General features: G+C 35.5%; 1 protein-coding gene across 2 annotated transcripts in view; it reads right to left on the bottom strand.

Annotated features, from left to right (window-relative positions):
* PLXNC1 (plexin C1) overlaps positions 1 to 20476 on the bottom strand; it is a 237013-nt gene that overhangs the window by 125394 nt on the left and 91143 nt on the right. For both annotated transcript variants that reach the window (XM_031940840.1, XM_031940839.1), the window contains exons 8-9: positions 16920 to 17022; positions 15839 to 15928 (exon numbers count right to left, since the gene is read on the bottom strand). In XM_031940840.1, coding sequence (XP_031796700.1) covers positions 15839 to 15928; positions 16920 to 17022 — 193 coding nt within the window. The remainder of the gene's footprint in view (positions 1 to 15838; positions 15929 to 16919; positions 17023 to 20476) is intronic.

The raw sequence follows: 20476 nt of genomic DNA, 5'->3' as shown, positions 1-20476 counted from the left end.
AGAGTGCCAGACCTGGAATCAGGAAGCTGTTGTTCAGTCATTTCAGTCATGCCTGACTCTTTGTAACCCCAATTAGGGTTTTCTTGGCAAAGACACCAGAGTGGTTTGCCATTTCCTTCTACAGCTCATTTTACAGATCAGGAAACTGAGGCAAACAGGGTAAAGTGATTTGCACAGGGTCACAAAGCTAGATACTAAGGGATTTGCCATTTTCTTCTACAACTCATTTTACAGATGAGGAAACTGAGGTAAATAGATAAAGTGACTTGCACTGGGTCACACAGCTAGATACTAAAGTGATTTGCACTCTACAGCTCATTTTACAGATGAGGAAACTGAGGCAAATGGAGTAAAGTGACTAGAATCACACAGCTAGATACTAAGGGATTTGTCGTTTTCTTCTACAAATCATTTTACAGATGAGGAAACTGAGGCAAACAGAGTAAAGTGACTTGCACAGGGTCACATAGCTAGATACTAGAGGGATTTACCATTTTCTTCTACAGCTCATTTTACAGATAAGGAAACTGAGGCAAACAGGAATAAGTGATCTGCCTAGGGTCACAAAACACACAGTATCATACTGATTTCTTCTAATGTAGTACTGTATTTGTTGACTCACGATTAGGTTAGGATCTGCTACAATCTCCAAGCCTTGGTCTTTTGGTCGTAGCCAGTCCTTTCTCATCCTGTATTTATTTATATTACTGATTTTGATCCTAGATAAAGTCTAAGTAAGGATATAGTTTCTGCGGTTGGATTTAAACTCAGCTCTTCATGACTCCAAACCTAGTATTCGATCCATAGCACTACCTAACTGCCCTATTATTATTAACTCAAGAAGAACCAGTTTCAGATTTGGCCTCAGACACTAGGTCATTGTGTGATCCTAGGCAAGTCACTTCTTTCTTTTTGCCTCAGTTTCCTCATCTGTAAAATGAATTGGAGAAGACAATGACAAATAACTCCAGTATTTTTGCCAAGAAAACCCCAAGTTGTTTTCAGCATATGACTGAAAACAACGGAACAATCATAATACTTATTAATAAATAGCGGAATCAAGAATTGAGTTCCAGATGACTGTTGGAGGGGATGCGGGAAAACTGGGACATTGATGCATTGTTGGTGGAGTTGTGAACGAATCCAACCATTTTGGAAAGTAGTTTGGAACTATGCTCAAAAAGTTATCAAACTGTGCATACCCTTTGATCCAGCAGTGTTACTACTGGGATTATATCCCAAAGAGATTATAAAGAAGGGAAAGGGACCTGTATGTGCACGAATGTTTGTGGTAGCCCTTTTTGTAGTGGCTAAAAACTGGAAACTGAATGGATGTCCATCAGTTGGAGAATGGCTGAATAAATTGTGGTATATGAAAATTATGGAATATTACTGTTCTGTAAGAAATGACCAACAGCATCCTGCCATTAAGGCCTGGAGAGACTGACGGGAACTGATGCTGAGTGAAATGAGCAGGACCAGGAGATCATTATATACTTCAACAACAATACTAGATGATGACCAGTTCTGATGGATCAGGCCATCCTCAGCAACGAGATCAACCAAATCATTTCTAATGGAGCAGTAATGAACTGAACTAGCTATGCCCAGAAAAAGAACTCTGGGAGATGACTAAAAACCATTACATTAAATTCCCAATCCCTATATTTATGCACACATGCATTTTTGATTTCCTTCACAAGCTAATTGTACAATAATTCAGAGTCTGATTCTTTTTGTACAGCAAAATAATGTTTTGGTCATGTATACTTATTGTGTATCTAAGTTATATTTTAATATATTTAACATCTACTGGTCATCCTGCCATCTAGGGGAGGGGCTGGGGGGGGTAAGAGGTGAAAAATTGGAACAAGAGGTTTGGCAATTGTTAATGCTGTAAAGTTACCCATGTATATATCCTGTAAATAAAAGGCTATTAAATAAAAAAAAGAAAAGAAAAAAAAAAGAAATTAAACATTAAATTTTGAACATAAAAAAAAAAAAAAAAAAGAATTGAGTTCCAGTCCACTGACTTTAAAAACTCTTAATAATGCTTCAATCAGATGGTGGGTTTCCTTTCAATCATAGCTTATCTTATAACTTGTCCCCCCCAGTATTGATTATGCCTGATGACTTCTAAGATTCTTTCCAACTCTGATTTTTATGAGTTTTTATGAGTTCCATTCAAGCTCAAATTCTCAGGCTGAGTACACAGATAATAACTAATCAGCATTCTTCCCACTCCTAGCAAAAGGTCCTTTGTCTACCTGAAGAAAATAATCACATAATCCTTCAACCTTTTCTTCTTTAGATTATCAATAAATCCCTTAACCTTTTTCCATAGTAAGGCTTTTCCCCCAGACCTCTAATACTTTGATTGTTTTTGAGATCCTAAGATTAGAACTGTAGACCTCATCTTTACAGATGGGGAAACTGAGGTCCAGAGGTCTCCTAACTTGCTGAAGATTTTGTTGTTCAGTCATATCATACTCTTTGCGATCCTGTTAACAAAATTTGAATAATACAGGAAAAATGAGTCTTCCTGATTCCAGACCTGGTACTCTACTGATTGCACCACCTAGCTGTTTTTGCCTGAATATCTGGCCATCTTCCAACTTCAAATTTAATTTCCCCTACACCATACTAGACCCTTTTTAGTTTCTTCATATCTTTTACACACACATACATGCATATATGTGCAGACACATTAACTGGACACAATACTCTCATAAAGACCTTACTAATGCTGAATGTAGCAGAAGGCCTATTTTTTGATCTTCTGTATGCTAAATTCAAGTCAACAAAAATATTCATTCTATTTCTTTAGAAATCACCATTGCCTTCCAGGCTTCATAGGGTCATAGATTTGGAATTAAAATGGACTTCAGAATTTATCTACTCCAATGTTCTCAATTTTGCATATGAGGAAACTGAGTCACGAGAGCTAAAATGACTTGCCTCAAAGCCACAAAAGTAATATGCAATTTGAACCTACATCTTCTGACTCAAAATTCACTGGTTTCCCAGTTGCACCATTTTCTTCAGGAAACAAAACACTCTCTTAGATCAGGCAATACTATCATCCCCAAGTCTTTTGGTCCTAGCCAGTCCTTTCCCACCCCATATTTATTTGTATTACTGATTTTGACCTTAGGTAAAGCCTAAGTAAAGACATAGCTTGTCCTCCCCTGCAATATTCATCTTCAATGCATAACGCCTTAAAGATGAATTATTTCAGCAACAAGTACTTGGAGAAAACACCTTAGAGTACCTACTATGTCTGTCCTCTCAGCTATTATGTTTCCTGAGAAAAAGGTTGCCTAGTTGCTTCAGAAGGCTATTTTTTTTAAAGGATCTTATTGTTTAGAATTTTCCTGAGCCTTTTAGGGAGGCAAGTAAATCCAGGCCTACCTATCTCATACAAGCAGATGGTTTGCCTCCCTATCTCTTGAAAAGGTCTTAGATTAGCTTCCTCCTGGTTTGCTCCTAAGACCTTTTCTAAATCATAATAACTGTGTTAAAGAGCTACCAAACATCGAAAATACACAAGAAACAGGGAAAAAACCAAGATAGGTCAGATCTAATTTCTAACAATTATTAGAAGCATGACCAGCTTACACTTTAGCAGCAAAAGGAAAAAAAGAAAACATGAAGAAAACCTCTCCACAAACAGGAAGTCGAAGAAACCAGACAAACCAATTTTTTTTTCTTTTACAAAAGAATTCTGACACCCAACAGCCCAGTTCTAAAAGGCAGGTTTTTTTTTTTCCCCGTTATGTCCTCAAAATTCACAACCCAACTGGAGGAAATGTAGTGAGGGATAAAAGCCTCACATGTAAAAGTGATTTAACAGAATTGAAGAAAAGTGATCACGGTAGCTACAGAGAGAACCTCTCTTGCAATGTGTCAGGGAGGTTTTCCCTCATCTTGTTGCTCAGGAATTTCCATATATCAAAATGCTCCTTTGTGTGACAGTTACAGCTACTCACTAGCCAGAAGCTAACCATAAAGTCGACCGTTTCCTTGGCAATTTTATTTTAATGGTGCGAGAAAATTATTTTTAAATGGTAGTGCAATGGAAAGTGTGTTTTGCAAAGCCACAGTATACTATGGCTTTTTGCAGAACTTAAGCCACACGGTTAATACAACTTAAATAAGAAGGTGCCTTTTAAAAGTGAGTTAATTAGATGAGTTATTGAATCACAAATAAATGAGCTGGTTTTTTTCCCTTTGAGAAACTGAAACATAAAAGTACAAGAAAATAGCAACAAGACCAACAAATAACATTTTTAAACTAGTCTATTTCTAGCAAGAACAGCACCCTTTGTGAAATCTGACATTAATACAATGCATAACAATAACATTACTAAAGGAACTTGTTGCTAACATCTCATAGAACAATGAGACTGTGAGCAATCAGCAGCTCTGGTTTGTTAAGACCAAATTGGACTAAGTTAATCTGATTTAGGAGAAAAATAAAGCTGAACTTAAAAAAAATCACTTTGAAAGCTTGGACATCAGTCAACATTTAATAGAATGTCTCACAGATTGTGACTTGTGAAATTAGTTCAAACTGGGCTAGATAAAAAGTCACATGAATTTCAAACCAGCTGGAAATCTCAATCCAGAGGACATTATGAAGATTAAAGGTGCCTAAACTAATTAAAGGGAAGTATCCTGAGGGGACCTGGGGGGTTAGCAGGAGGTTTTAGAATTATTTAACATCTTCACTAATAACCAGGAAACAGAAAGAAGTAACATGCTCATGAAATTTACAAATGAAAGTTTATGTGGCAATGGTCAATAGAAATGGTAGATCAATAGTAAAACAGGTTTTGAAAGAAACTGGCAATATGATAATCAAGTACCAAAAAATCATTATGCCTGAGGAAAAGATGGCACAAAATTAATTCAAAGGTGGGGCATTGTAAAACTAGGAATGATCAAATGGTAAAAATGGACAATTAATGACCAAATTAGAAATGATCTAAATGTAGATTTAGAGCTAGAAGAGTCCTTTGAGATCATTAGGGGAGGCAATCCCCTCATTTAACAGGAGAGGAAACTGAGTCACAGAGGTTAAGTGACTTAATCACTCAGAGTCACACAGTTAGCAACACAAAGTTGGTGAGAAAAGTAAATGAGTGTGAAGACCTTAAAGCACTATATAAATAAGTCCTCTCCAGACCAACATTTCATCTTGTTCATTTGCCTTAAAGCAGAATATAAATGTGAGCTATCATTATTTGTATCATTCTTTTTTTTTTAGAATTCAGATTTACAATGTTCCTGAAGTTGTTTACTATTTCCTTCTCCAGCTCACTTTACAGATGAGGAAACTGAGGCAAACAGGGTTAAATGACTTGACAAGGATCACACAGCTAGTGTCTGAAGCCAGATTTGAATTTAGGAAGATGAGTTTTTCTGTTTCCAGGCCTGGCCTAGATTGAACCATCTAGCTGCCATCAAATAGAAATAGTCTTGAATCAAGCCATTGTCTTGTTTATCATAAATTATTCATTTATATTTAATGTTCTAAGGGCTATAACAAAGTAGGTAAAATAATGACTTTTTGTAATTGAATAAAAATGTCAGGTTTTAAGCTCACCCTCCATGGGCTCATTAAAAGATGCTATAGAAATAGAAACCTTCAGGAAAGGTGAGATGAGCAAAGTGAAAGAAAAAAAGAGTTGTTGGTGATATCAGACAGACAGAAGTATAAGAGGGAAATGGTCATAGAATCACACATGTAGAGTGAGACCATCTAGCTCAACCTTCTCATTTTACAAATAAGGACACTGAGGCCCAAGGTGGGAACATACACATATTATCAGAGATAGGATATGAATCCTGGTTTTCATGCCTCCAGTCCATCATGCCATAACTGAGCTTGGCTGTAGTTGTGTGGATTTGAAAATGTCAAGAGGCCACAAAGATGGCTTCAGATGTGAATCTGGAACTGTGTTACACATACAGATATGCAAGGTCTCCATAAAAAGGTAAAAGCATTTTATGGGGAAACAGTGTAAATGGAAGAGAAGACCAAAGGAAGACCTTAGAGCATCACCCACATTAAGAGGTAAAGAAGAGGCTAGGAGGAATTCAATATGGCCCTTCTGAAGTCAAAGGAAAAGAATCAGAAGTGACAAAGTCTGTTGAAAATAGGAGGAATATAAGAGAATGAAAGTTTGATGGGGAAACAGAGTCACTGGATTTTACAATTAATAGGTATTTAGTGACTAAGGAGTCATAACAAAGCTGTATTACAAACACAATGGATGGTGAAGAAATGGAAATATCCAATACAAAAACTTTTCAAATAATGCTACAGCAAAGGGATAGGGATTCATAGCACAGAGTTCACAGTCTACACTATCAAATTCAATCATTGCATCAGATATTTCTGCTTTTTGTTTTTCTTTATCACAATTTTCAGAGGGAGAAAATTCTATGATACAAACATATAAATAAAGAGTTTGGGATTAAGGTTGACATGTACAAAAATGTTTGCAGCAGCTCTTTTACCAGTGACAGAGAATCGGAATTCTTTGGAATTGTAGGATATGAATGTAATGGAATACTATCATTCCCTAAGAAATGAGGAGAAGGCTGATATTAGAAAAACCTGGAAATTCTTATATGAATTGATGCCTAGTGAAGTGAGCAGAACCAGAATATTGTATACAGTAAATACAACAATGTATCAACAACTATGACAGACTTAACTCTTCTTAGTAATACAGTGCTACAAGGCAATTCCAATAGAATAGTGATGAAAAATGCCATCCCTATCCAGAGAAAGAACTATGGAGAGTGAATGAAGATCGAAGCATACTATTTTCACTTTTATTTTGTTTTTTTTTTTTCTTTCTCAAAGTTTTCCCCCTTTTTTAAATGATTGTTCTTCACAACATGACTAATATGGAAATATATTTAAGATGATTGCTTGCTCTCTTGGGGAGAAATAAGAGGATAGAAGGGAGAAGAAAAATTTGGAACATAAAATATTACATATATTAATGTTGAAAACTTATCTTTACATGTAATTGAAAAAACTGCTATTAAGTTTTTAAAAATTGGGGATTTTTTGAAGAGGGAACACTTTTATAAACCAGAGACACTCAATAAGTATTAGAGGTGTGAATCTGAATATCACACAGCCTTATCACAAATCTCTAAAACTTACTGGTGAGAACAGGAAATTGAAGCACATCAGTTTTGGGAGGATAAAGTCATCATACCGCAGGAATCAAAAAATAACAACAAGTTATAATGGTTAGCACCAGATGACCAAGTCCACCATCAGACTAGCCAGAGATTGCTTGTGCTTCTTAATATCATTACTCAGTAAGTCCTCGGGAACCTTATAGACTATCAAGTAAAACAACAAGTACACAGAGAAATAAGTAAGCAATCAGTTAGCAAGAATTTATCAGACGCTCATGTCTGCAAAGGTCACCAGGGATAAAAAGCCAAAAGGAACCAGGCCCTGGCTTCAAGGAGCTTATATTCCCTCAAGGGAAATAATACATACATACATATATATATTTGTGTGTGTGTGTGTGTGTGTATAAAAATAAATATATAAAATACAAGGCATTAGGGTAATCATATATATATATATATATACAATACATTTGTGTACATACACACGTTTATATAAATACACACATACACAAAATACAAGGTCCTATCAGCGCTACTAATTCTGCAACTGAACAAAATGAGTTCTATTTCCCACGTGAAAATAATGATGTTGCTTCATCAACAAGAGGTCACACATGTTGAAGCTTTTCCATGATCAAATGATGGGCTGGTCTAGACCCACTGCTATCCTGTCCTTAGAGATAGATCTCATGATTTTTGGACTGGGTTCACAGCAGGTGAGAGTGCAGCCTGTGATCATGGTCAGTGTGAAAATTAATCAGCCTACAGAACTGTAGTAACAGGTGAGGTCCAACAAGAAGTCATAATAAGGTATAAGAAGTCACAAAGTGGGGAATGAACTCCCAGAATCAAACCATCTCCAGGTGAGGGGGCAAAAACTTTATTATGACAGTTTAATAAGGGGACACAAATCCGAATGAATTAACAATTCCCTTTTATGGGAAAGGATCCAAAACAAGATATGTTAACTATGCTGATATTATACATCAGTAAATCAATTGATGGTCATGGTCTTCCTGTTTATACAAGATAGCCTCTAGAGTTGACATCTATAGTTCCAAATTACAGAAGGCAACAGTGGGCGTCAGTATGGAATAGCTCTGTTTGTACAAGATAGTACTGTCGGTGAAAGATAATTCTACAGGGTCAGTTTGTTCCTCAGTAGGACCCACTTAGATATTGGATTGCCATCAGAGACATGGTCTTTTGCTGGACTCCATTCACCCATCATATCCTGTAGTGTTCCATACCAAAATAAAAACTAATTTATCACCTAAAAACATTCAAGTGCAAACCCCAATTCTAGACCCTTCCAACAATACTTGCTATCTTTGGGCAAGTCACTTAAAGTGCCCTGAAACTCTGGTAAAGTGAAGGAGTTGGATCTCTTGGCCTCTAAGATCTATTCCAGTTCTAAATGCATAATTTTATCAATTATGACCTTGGGCAATATCAATAGCCAGCATTTAAGGTAGCTGAATCAGACTAGTGCTTTAAGATCTGCAAAACACATTACACCCATACACACTTTATATAAAAATATATAAAAGCATATCTGTTTATAAGTATGTATCTATTTTAAATTATTACTATAAAACATTTATATGTAAGATATACTATTTATAAATATGCTTTAAATACATTTATATATAAAAACACACTTTATATATATATATATAAATTTGTATTTATTTTGTTTTAATAGTATTTGATTTTCCCAAATATATGTAAAGACAGTTTTCAACATATAAATATATTTAAATATATTAAGTATTTATTTAAAATAGATATAAGAAATGTATTTAGACAATATATGTATGTGTAAATGATAACAAATAATATATTCACATAAAATATATTTTATATTTCAGATATATTTTTTATAAAAATATATCTGAAATGTACTATAAAATGTAGAAAAATGTATTTCAAATACATTTTATATAAAACATTTTATATATAAATAAATGTCATATTTTAAATTTATTTTATATTTATAATGTATTCTTATATAAAGTTAAAATGTCTACTATATGTGTTATTTACACATATATATAATTTATATATTTTTACTCTTATTTATTTTATATAATTTGTATTATATAATTGTATATATAGTATATATAAATAACTGGGAAGTTATCCTCATTTTGCAGATGGAGAAACTGAGGCAGAGATTAAATTAGTTACGTATTTGAGACTGGTTTTGAATTTTAATCTTTCTGACTTCTGGTTCAGCTCTCACCAATGCACTAACCCTTGCTTAGTCTCAATTTCCTCAACTATAAAAAGAAAAGGTTTGGGGGCAGCTAGATGGTGCAATGGATAGAGCACTAACCCTAGAGTCAGGAGGAACCGAGTTCAAAAAAATTCCAAAAATGTGGGCATATTAAGTAGGTCCTTAATAAATCCTTTTCAAATGAATTGATAGAACTGTTAAAGCCATGATGAGCTTCAATAGCACTAAGGATCTCTCCAATCACAAACTTGTTTCTTCTCAAAGGAAATGATTTGAGAGGTGATTTGAGAGGTAACATGGCCTGGTGAGTAATGGGAAAATGACGTGCCCAAGAAAATAGAGGTCCATTTTTGGCAGACTAGAAATTGGATTCTTACCTGAGATACCTCCTACCTCCATGAGCTTGACAAGCCACTTAAATTTCCACTTAAAATACAAGGGAAGCATGTTCTAGGGGCCCAGTGAACAAAGACTAAAATGAGGAAGGAAAGGGTAGAATGTTGGGGAATATAGAGTGGTACTTTAAAAAGTAGTTCAGATTATTCTCAAAAATGAGTGAGAATTAGGGCATTTTCACACTAAGAGATACCAATAATTACAAGTCTGAATCTCTCTTCCTCCCTCCCCCTCTCCAAAGACCACTGATCTACTGAATGAAATCCTGATGCTGGCCTGCGGGGACCTTAAGAATCTGATTCCAACTTTTTCTCTAACTATTCACTCTGTCACTCAAGTTCATAATAACCGATTGATTAATTTAACAGCCCCAGGAAAACTGTACCTTCCCTTCATGCTTCCCTTCCACTTCCCATTCCTTTGTGATTCCATCTCCTGCTGAAATACTTTCATCCTATAAAAGCCAAGTCAAGTACCATAGTCCTCCCTGAGATTTCTGATTTCCCAAATGTCTTCCAACTCACTACCATAATTTCCCACAGCATGTGCCCGCCGCTGAAATGATCTCTTCTTCCTACAAACCCGTCTCAGAATTTTGCATCTCTTAATGTACTTGTTACATTCTAATTTGCATTATCCAATAGAATATAACCTCAGGAGGACAGAAATTGTTTCATTTTTGTCTTATATTTTCAGAGGCTTAGCACAGTGCCTGTCATATAGCAAACAATTAATAGAGAAATGCTTGTTGATTGAATTACATTTCCTAGTTTTGGCTTCCCAGCTTGACAAGCAGACGCCTTTACAGCAGCGAATGTCTGTGGAAGGCCTGGAGGGGAATGATAACTCAGAGACGAGTTCATAGATGTAGAGCTGGAAGGAAACTCTTAGGCTTCTGGTCCAACCCAAGCATTGGGAAACTGAGGCCCAGGGAAATTAAGTGATTTCAGGCACATAAGGCAGCCAATTCATTTATTCAATAAGCATTTATTAAGCACTTATTGTGTACCACATACTATGCTAAAGAGCCGAGTTTACCAAGAGGTAATAGAGAGTCTCTAAACTCAAGGAACTTAGAATCTAATGGGGGAGACACCATACAAAACAAATATATTCAAAGCAAGCTATGTACAGACAAATAAGAAATAATTACAAGAGGAAATTCACTGAAATTAAAGAGGAAATGGAGAAGGTTTCTTCTAAAAGATGGGATTTTAGTTGGGACTTAAAGGAAGCTCAGAAAGGGAGATAGCCTGAGAAAATGCCCAGGAATGAAAGATGGAAAATCTTGTTCATGGAACAGCCAGGAGGCTGCAATCACTAGATTGAAAATTATGTGTAGGGAAGTAATAAGTAGGAAGACTGGAGAGATGGTTTATGAAGGGCTTTGAATGCCAACTGAGGCCAGATGTCAGGAAAAACTCAGTAATGGAGCTAGTCAAAAGGCAAATGGGTTGCCTTGATGGAAGGCAAGATCACCTTCCTAAGAGGTCTTCAAACAAGAACTAGACAAGTATTTGTTGTATATATTATGGGGAGGATTCCTTTTATGTGTAGGTTGGGACAAATGGGCAGTGAGGTCACTTCTAATTCTTAAATTCTATAATTCTGTGAAACTAATCCAGTATTCTTTCTACTGTTTATAGTCGGTCAATAAGCACCTACTATGTGCCAGAAAGGAGGTTGTTAGGTGGCTCAGTGAATAGTCACTGGACCTGGAGTTGGGACAATCCGAGTTCAAATCCAGTCTCAGACATTGACTAGCTATGTGATCATGGGTGAGTCATTTAATCTCTGTTTGCATTTATCTACTGGAGAAGAATATTATACTCCAGGATATTTACCAAGAAAAACCTATGGACAGCATGGTTCACAGAGATATAAGGACTGGACACAAGTGGACAATATGAACAATGTGTCAGAAATGACACTGATTGACAATCTGATTCTCTGCAGCTTTTTGTCCATAGTTAGTCCTCTTTAATTGTTAGAATAATTACAATATTAATAATAATAATAGCTAACATATATATAGTGTTTTACAGTTTACAAGACACTTTACAAATATGATCTCATGTCCTTTTTAAAGTGGCAAAGAACTGGAAACTGAGTGGATACCCATTAGTTGGGGAATGGTTGAATACGTGTATGAATATTATGGAATATTATTATTCTATAAAAAATGATCAGCAGGATAATTTCAGAAAGGCCTGAAGAGACTTATATGAACTGATACTGAATGAAATGAGCAGAACCAGGAGATCATTGTACACAGCAATGGCAAGACTATACAATGATCAATTCTGATGGACTTGGCTCTTTTCAACAATAAGGTAATTCAGGCCAATTCCAATAGATATGTGATAGAGAGAGCCATCTGTATTCAGAAAGAGGACTACAGGAACTATGTTGTGAATCACAACATAGCATTTTTACCTTTTGTTGTTGTTTACTTGCTTTTTATTTTCTCTTTTTTTCCCCTTTTTGATCTGATTTTTCTTGTGCAGCGTGATAATTGTAGAAATATGTATAGAAAAATTGTACATGTTTAACATATATTAGATTCCTTCCTATCTAAGGGAGGGGTGAGGAGAAAAGAGGGAGAAAAACACAAGGTTTTGTAAGTGAATGCTGAAAACTATCTGTATATATTTTGAAAATAAAAAGCTATTATTCATTAAAAAAAAAAAAAAAACAAATATAATCTCATTTGATCCTCAAAATTGACCTTGAGAGGTGTTATTATTATCACATTTTATAGAGAAGGGAACTGAGGGCAGCCAATAGTAATTAAATGGTTTGCCCAAGAACAAATACCTATCAAATGTGTTAATCGAGATTTGAATTCAAGTCTTCCTAACTCCAGGTACAGCACTCCAGTCACTGAGCTATCTAAATCAATATTTTTGAGGGGTCTTTGATGAGATCCAAAGCTTCTGTTCCTTTTCTTTAGGCTTCCACACAAAACTAGGTAATCCCCAAAGAGGTAGCTCCAACCAGTCCCTACTTTGTACTTTTTGCTTCGGGAGCCTGGAAGGTTTTGGAGATTTCATAACCTATGATAGAGTAATGGTGCAAAAGATGGCACTGGGCCAGGAAGCCAAACTATAGGGACCCAAGAAAGCAGCGAGGACTCATTTGTTGTTGTTTTTGTTTAGAAAGGACAAACCTCTAAGGCCCTATTGTATATAAGCTTCTGCCTCCCAAGTGGTCCACTCCCTCTCAGAAAAGCCTTCAGAGCTAACTAGGTAGATCAGGTTTCTCCCAGGTGCTCTGGATGTATCTTCAGGAGCACTTAGAGATGAAATGGAGCTCCTCTTAGTAGTAATGCAATTAGCAGGAAGACTGGCCCATCCATTTATTGACAAGAGGAAGAAAAACTACTTCTTCAAAGCAATGTTTTTGAGAGCTTAGCTTAGCATCAGAAATAGGAAAAAAAAACAGAAAAGGGGAGGAGAACAGGGAAGAACTAGAGGGTTGTAGGAGACCCCATACACAAATACAAAGCCCCTGAAGAGAAAGCATGATATCTTGTGGGTCCTGTTTCCCCCAGACAGGCAGAATGGTGTAGGGGAGGGAAGAGGTAAGAGATACGTAGTCAGAAGACCTATGTTCGAATCCTGGACTCTCCTATTTACTATTTATGTGACCTTGGGCAGATTAGTTCACCTCTTTCAATCTCAATTTCCTCACAAATAAAAAGAAGAATTTGAACCAGTTGGTGGCCAAGGGCCCTTCCAGGACTAAACCTCTCTTTGTCTCTGTATATATGTAGTTGTGTATGCACGCATGTGTGTACATATATACACATACACAGAGAGCCAGAGAGAGCAAGATAAAGAGATATAGATACATAAACAGACAGAGAGAGTAAGAGGAAAGGAGAGACACAGAGAGAGACAGAGAAAGAGGGAAAGGGAGGAAAGGGAGGAGAGAGGAAGAAAGGGAAAGAGAGATAAACCTTAAAAGTTTGGAAAATAGAAATAGTGCTGGTCCTAAAAGTCTTTAATCATTTGATTCACATGATTCAACTACTTTTGTTTTGGTTTGACTTTTTTTGATCCAAGTCTGTGGCCACATTAGATCAGGAAGATCCCAGCCAAGGCAGATGGGTGCTACAAATAATTTATAGGCTTCAGGAGTTTCCTGGAGACACTGAGGTACAAACCTCATTGGCTAATAGATTTAGATTTCAGGGGGGAAAAAGTTCTCAGAAATTATCTAGTCCAATTCCTTCCTTTTACAGACTAGGACATAGGGGCCTAAAGTGAAGTAATTATCCAAAGATCACAGCCAATAACAGAAAGGATTTGAAACCAGATCCTCAGACTCTAGAGTCCTTGTATTTTCAACTGTATCCAAATCCTTCTCCTCCTCTTCTCCTTCCTCCACTGTCACTGCCACCCCCCTCCACCCCCTTTCTCCTCCTCCTTCTTCAAATAACCAGGAATGTACATTTTATTAATTTGTAATCCACCTTTAAATAGCTACAGATGAGCTAACCAGGGTCACATGTCCTCTCCACTTCTGATAAGGTCAAAAAATTCAAAACTAGGAAAAAGTTCTCAGCGAGCTAGCTCCCCGATTAAGTTACTGACATTGATGAGAGTTTCTCAGGAATTCCGCGTGCTTGGTGAAGAGCTGGCTTTCTTAAATAAAAGGGTGTAGTGATATTTCTCTGGGCTAAGGCCTTCTGAAACATTACAAAGAACAAAGGAAGTCAAGGAATTTCAAGGTCTTGAAAATTCTAACAGCTTTCTAGGGAGGAGGAAAAAGAAGAGGGAAATGGAGAGAGAAAGAGAGAGACAGACAGAGGGAAACACATACATACAGATAGACGATAGAGATAGATAAAGGAGAAAGAGAAGGAGGGCGGGAGAGAGGGGAACAAAGGGAAGAGATAGAAGTAAAGAAATCAGAAGGAAGGGGAGAAAAAGAGGGATAAAGAGAGACATATTTTATGGCATATTTCTTATTGCTGGGATCTCCATTATTGATTTCATTGACTTTATTTAAATAAAGAAAAAAGGTCAGCAAAGCTGAGTGAACATCTCATTTTAAGTGCATCATTCTCACCAATCCACAGAGGGCAAAATGAACCTTTCAAAAATGTAGTATTTGCCAGCTGTGGTTGACCCAACCATCCAAAACTTATATTTCTCTATGGAAGTACTCCCAAAGTCGATCACAAGGTCACCTTTTCAAAACTGACTACCATTTTTCACAATTAAGGAGTTCTAATTTCTTTCACGGAGTTTGGAGCCTTTGATATATTGAGCCAATTAATTTTTTTTTAAAACTAGTTTAAAACCCATAGAAGACAAAAAACAATTTTGGTAGGATGGAAAACTTGGAATAACTGCAATGATATTAGCTTCTAATGGTTTTTTTTGGTGTTTTTTTAAAATTTACTCATCAAGGAACTGGGATCTGAGTGGATGCCCATCGGCTGGGGAATGGCTGAATAAGTTATGGCATATTATTATGATGATGAGCAGGATGATTTTAGAAAAGCCTAGCAAGACTTACACAAACTGATGCTAAGTGTAAGTGAGTAGAGCCAAGAGAACATTGTACACAGTAACAAGATTATGTGATGATCAATTATGATGGACTTGGCTCTTTTTAACAATGAGGTGATCCAAGGCAATTCCAATAGATTTGGGATGGAAAATGCTATTTGCATCCAGAGAGAGAACTATGGAGAATGAATGTGGATCAAAGCATAGTATTTCACCTTTTTTATTTGTTTGGTTTTGGTTTTGGTGTTTTTTTTCTTTTGCTCTGATTTTTCTTGTACAACATGAGAAATATGGAAATGTTTAAAAGGACATATTTAACCTAATTATTTAACCTATATCACAGTACTTGCTGTCTTGGGGAGTGGGGAAAGAAGGGAAGGAGCAAGGAAAATTTGGAACACAAAGTCTTACAAAAATGAATATTAAAAACATTTTTACATATATTTGAAAAAATAAATTCTATTAAAATTAAAAAAAAAATTTTTTTTAATTTGCCCATATCATATGCTCTAACCTGTGAGTTCTGGTTTATTTTTACATTCTTCTTGGTCCGATATGCTCCTGTTCTTGAAAGAGGTGATTTTCTGGATGCTTGACAGACATTCTGAAAAAAATTTCAAAGTATTCTTTAAATGTCAAGAAAGACTAATAACTGATTAGGTCTGTGATAAGTAAGATAGGATAGGGCTGCAGTGATCACAAACACCTATGAGTCTAGCTCACACTAAGTGTTTATTAAATGTCTGCTGACTGACTGGTGTGTGTGAATTCATGTATGTAAGCATACGCACATATAATTAGAATAGAATCTGGATCTATAATTTCACTGGTATGGGGACCCCTCTCTACTAATACAGTTTAGCATTTTCTCTACAACTTAAGAGATTTATATAAAGCCTATAGAGAAGTTAATTAACATTTTCTTATTCTTTCATCTTGTGCCTCAGTTACTTTATCTGTAAAATGAAGGTATCTCCTAACTAAAGATTTATGATGCTATTTTTAAGCAGCACCTGGAATTTGCACCATTTTTGAGGTACGTCTACAGCTTTCTACTTTCAATTTTCTTTTAGAGACTATGTTCTCATGTATATGCGCACATATCTATATCTATATACACACACACACAATATTATACATATATCTATGAATATTCTCATGTTCTATAATTATGAAAAATAAGTATATGTATATATATATATATATATATATATATACACACACCATGTATATGTACATATGAAACATGATTAAAATTTCATTGTTTTTATTGATACTTTTTGTTTTTATATCACCTTCATTTCTGAATACATCTCTTTCTCCTCCCTATCCAGTAAGCTCTCAAGTGTAACAAAAATCAACAAAGAAACAGAAAAAACCCAACCAACAAACTGATCTTCCATGAGGTATTCCACACCCACATATTCCCATCTCTGCAAAGATTCTCACCCTTTCTCCAAGGCCAAATTTGGCCATTCCATCCATTATAGTGTTTTGGTTTTGGTTTTCTTATGGATCTTCTTTCAGTTTAAATATTTGAACGTATATTTTCTAAAGAAACCTTGCCACTCTACCAATTATAACAAACAAGATACCTGGTTTTTCTTGTAATCCAAAGGGTCACAAGCTGTGAAAGGATGGATGCATTTTTTCTCATTTTCACACCAAGCACAGGTCGCGGCAACACAGACTGGGCATCTGGCAACATGGAGAATAGGATTAACGTCTAAATTTCATGACAGAGTTTTGTTTCTCTGGGATATATAACATGAACCCCAAGAGAAAAAGGTTCTTTTAGGACTTTCATGAATATTAAGGGGAGAAAAACCTTTGATGACAGGAGTAGAATATTAAGTTCAAGACATTTATGTGACAAGCCTCTTTTCCACAACATTCCCAAAGTGATACAGCAGCACTGTGGAATGAGGATCTGTATTTAAATCCTACTTTGGATACTTTCTAAAAGGACTGGATTGGAAGGCTTCTGAGGCTTTTTCTGCCTCATATATAGATATCTCTCTCATATATACTTATACCATATATATAGCTCTATCTATACTCCAATGAAGAAGAGAATGGTGATTTGACCAGGGCTTACAGAAGCTATTTGTATATTCAAAGAGCTCTTGACCTAGAGTCAGAGGACCTGGATTCAAATCTCCAATCTGCCCATGTGAGCATGAGCAAGTCACCAGCACTCAGTTCTAAAATGAGTTAGTTGGTTTTTGTCCAAGAGGACCAAAATGCATTACGAGATTAGAATCAAATTATAGTATCTCTTTGTTATTGTTTGCTTGCATTTTTGTTTTTCTTCCCAGGCTATTTTTACCTTCTTTCTAAATCCAATTTTTCTTGTGTAGCAAGGCAACTGTATAAATATGTATACATATATTGTATTTAACATATACTTTAATATATTTAACATGTATGGGACTATCTGCCATCTAGGGGAGGAGGTGGAGGGAAGGAGGGGAAAAGTTGGAAAAGAAGTTTTTGCAAGGGTCAATGTTGAAAAATTACCCATATTATTATTGTTCGGTAAGAAATGACCAGCAGGATGATTTCACAAAGGCCTGGAGAGACTTACATGAACTGATGCTGAGTGAAATGAGCAGGACCAGGAGATCATTATATACTTCAACAACAATACTATATAATGACCAGTTCTGATAGATGTGGCCATCTTCAACAATGGGATGAACCAAATCAGTTCCAATGGAGCAATAATGAATTGAACCAGCTATGCCGAGCGAAAGAACTCTGGGAGATGACTATGAACCACTACATAGAATTCCCAATCCCTTTATTTTTGTCTGCCTGCATTTTTTATTTCCTTCACAGATTAATTGTACCATATTTCAAAGTCCAATTCTTTTTGTACAGCAAAATAACTGTATGGACATATATACATATATTGTATTTAACTTATACTTCAACATATTTAACATGTATTGGTCAACCTGCCATCTGGGGAAGGGAGTGGAGGGAAGGAGGGGAAAAATTGGAACAAAGGATTTTGCAATTGTCAATGCTGTAAAATTACCCATGCATATATCTTGTAAATAAAAAGCTATAATAAAAAAAATGGAAAAAAAAAGAAAAATTACCTACACATATGTTTTGTCAATAAAAAGCTATAATTAAAAAAAAAAAATTATAGTGTCCAACTGTGGCTAATCAGAATGTTCCACACAGGTCGAGCATAAAAAACTTGAACCAAAGTAAGAGCATTGGATTTGACCTGTGATGTTCTTTTTTGCTCTGAAGCTATGATTTCATCATCCCAGGGAGTTTCTTCCCCTTTCAGCTTCCTCCCTGTGCTCCCAGGTCCTCAACACAAAACAGAACTTGCTTGAGGTATATTGTTACCTAACTGATATTTCTTGTGTTTTGCAACACAGCAGTTACGGTGTGAAAATTTGCTTTCTTGTGACAGTAGGGAAATGGGGAGGATGGTTAGTAAGATATTCTGACTAAGGAAGTATGCATAATAATAATAAGGAACATTAATTAATAACATTTTAACATGCATGGGTTTTGGCAAGGTAATTAAAAAGTACATTAGGGAATCATCTGCTTAATAATAATAATCATAATAATAAAAAACCTTGATATGTATATAGACTTTAAAATTTGTTAAACATCTAACAAACATGATCACACTTGGTTTTTAGAACTCAAGAAAGGTACTGCAAGCATTATTATCAACTTTAATTTAAATATGGGGAAACTGAGACTAATTTTTTTTTACCCTTTGATCTGTTTTTTTTTTCTTTTTTGTCATGACAAACATAGAAATGTGTTTAAAAGAATTGCACATGTTTAATCTGTATCAGATTTCTTGCTGTCTTGGGGAGCAGGGAAGGGAAGAGGAGGGAGAGAAAAATGTGGAACATAAGGTTTTGCAAAGATGAATGTTGAAAACTATCTTTGCATGTATTTGGAACAATTAAATACCACTAAAATCAAACAACAACAACAACAACAAAAACACATGATTCTGAAAAGAGGTCCAAGAGCTTCACCAGCCTATCAAAATATAAAATTGATCAAGTATTCTATTCTATAGCATGCTCTTAGAAAAACCTGAAAAGACTTCCATGAGCTGATGCAAAGTAAAAAGACTGTGTACAAACTAAAACCAATGTTGTGGGATGATCAGCTGGGAATGACTTTGCCATTCTCAACAATGTAATGAACCAAAACAACTCTGAAAGACTTGTGATGAAAGATGCTGTCCATACAGAGAAGGAACTGAGTGTATCTGAATGCAGATTGAAGTATACTTTTTTTTTTTTTTTTTTGCTTTATTTTTCTTGAGGGTTTTTTTGAAGGGGGAGGGAAATCTATGTTTTCCTTCACAACATGATTTTTATGGAAATGTTTTGTTTAACTTTATATCTTCTCAATGTGGAGAAGTAGGGAAGGAAGAAAGAAGAGAATCTGAACTCAGAGTTTTAAAAATAAATGTTAAAAATCATTTTATGTATAACTGGGGGAAAATCAAATAATAAATGTAAAATTATAGTAATATAGAACTCCTGCTCTAAGGGATTGGCAGGACTAGATAATGCAGAATTTCATTGTAAATCTAGAGTTCAGTATGAGCTCAGGAATCAGATGTAGGTTCAAATTCTAACTCTAATAGTTTCTACCTGTAAGAAAATCATTTAACTTCTCTGGGCCACAGTCTGTTCATTTTTCAATGAGTAGGTTAGCCTTTTCAAATAGAAGATCCTTTCTAGCTCCGGATGTATGAGCATATGACCTCATTTCACCTCTGGGGTCCTTAGTTATTAAGAGGCTAGGACTCAGTAGCCTTTGAGGTTTTTTCCAGTTCTACAGTCATAATTCTTCCAGCTTTAATATTCTATTCAGCTATTCCTCAGCATTCCCAATAGCTTCCTACATGTTTAAACAAATGGTATTTTTTAAATCTCCATCTATTTTTTAGTATTTCTGAAGCTGGCTTCTACTTGACTAAAGTACTGGTAAATTTAGTTTTCTAAATGTTTCCCACTAGATTTATTCACCTCATAAGAACCTTTAACCTAGTGTTTTTATTATTAGTGAGATATTATTTATCATGTATTTATCATTATAATAAATTATAACATCATTTTTATTATTTTTCTTTTCCAAAGAGTGTTAA

The sequence above is a fragment of the Sarcophilus harrisii genome, chromosome 5, assembly GCF_902635505.1.
Source record: "Sarcophilus harrisii chromosome 5, mSarHar1.11, whole genome shotgun sequence".
Lineage (NCBI taxonomy): Eukaryota > Metazoa > Chordata > Mammalia > Dasyuromorphia > Dasyuridae > Sarcophilus > Sarcophilus harrisii.
The sequence above is the reverse complement of the archived record's forward strand: the minus strand, read 5'-3'. Positions and strand labels throughout refer to the sequence as shown.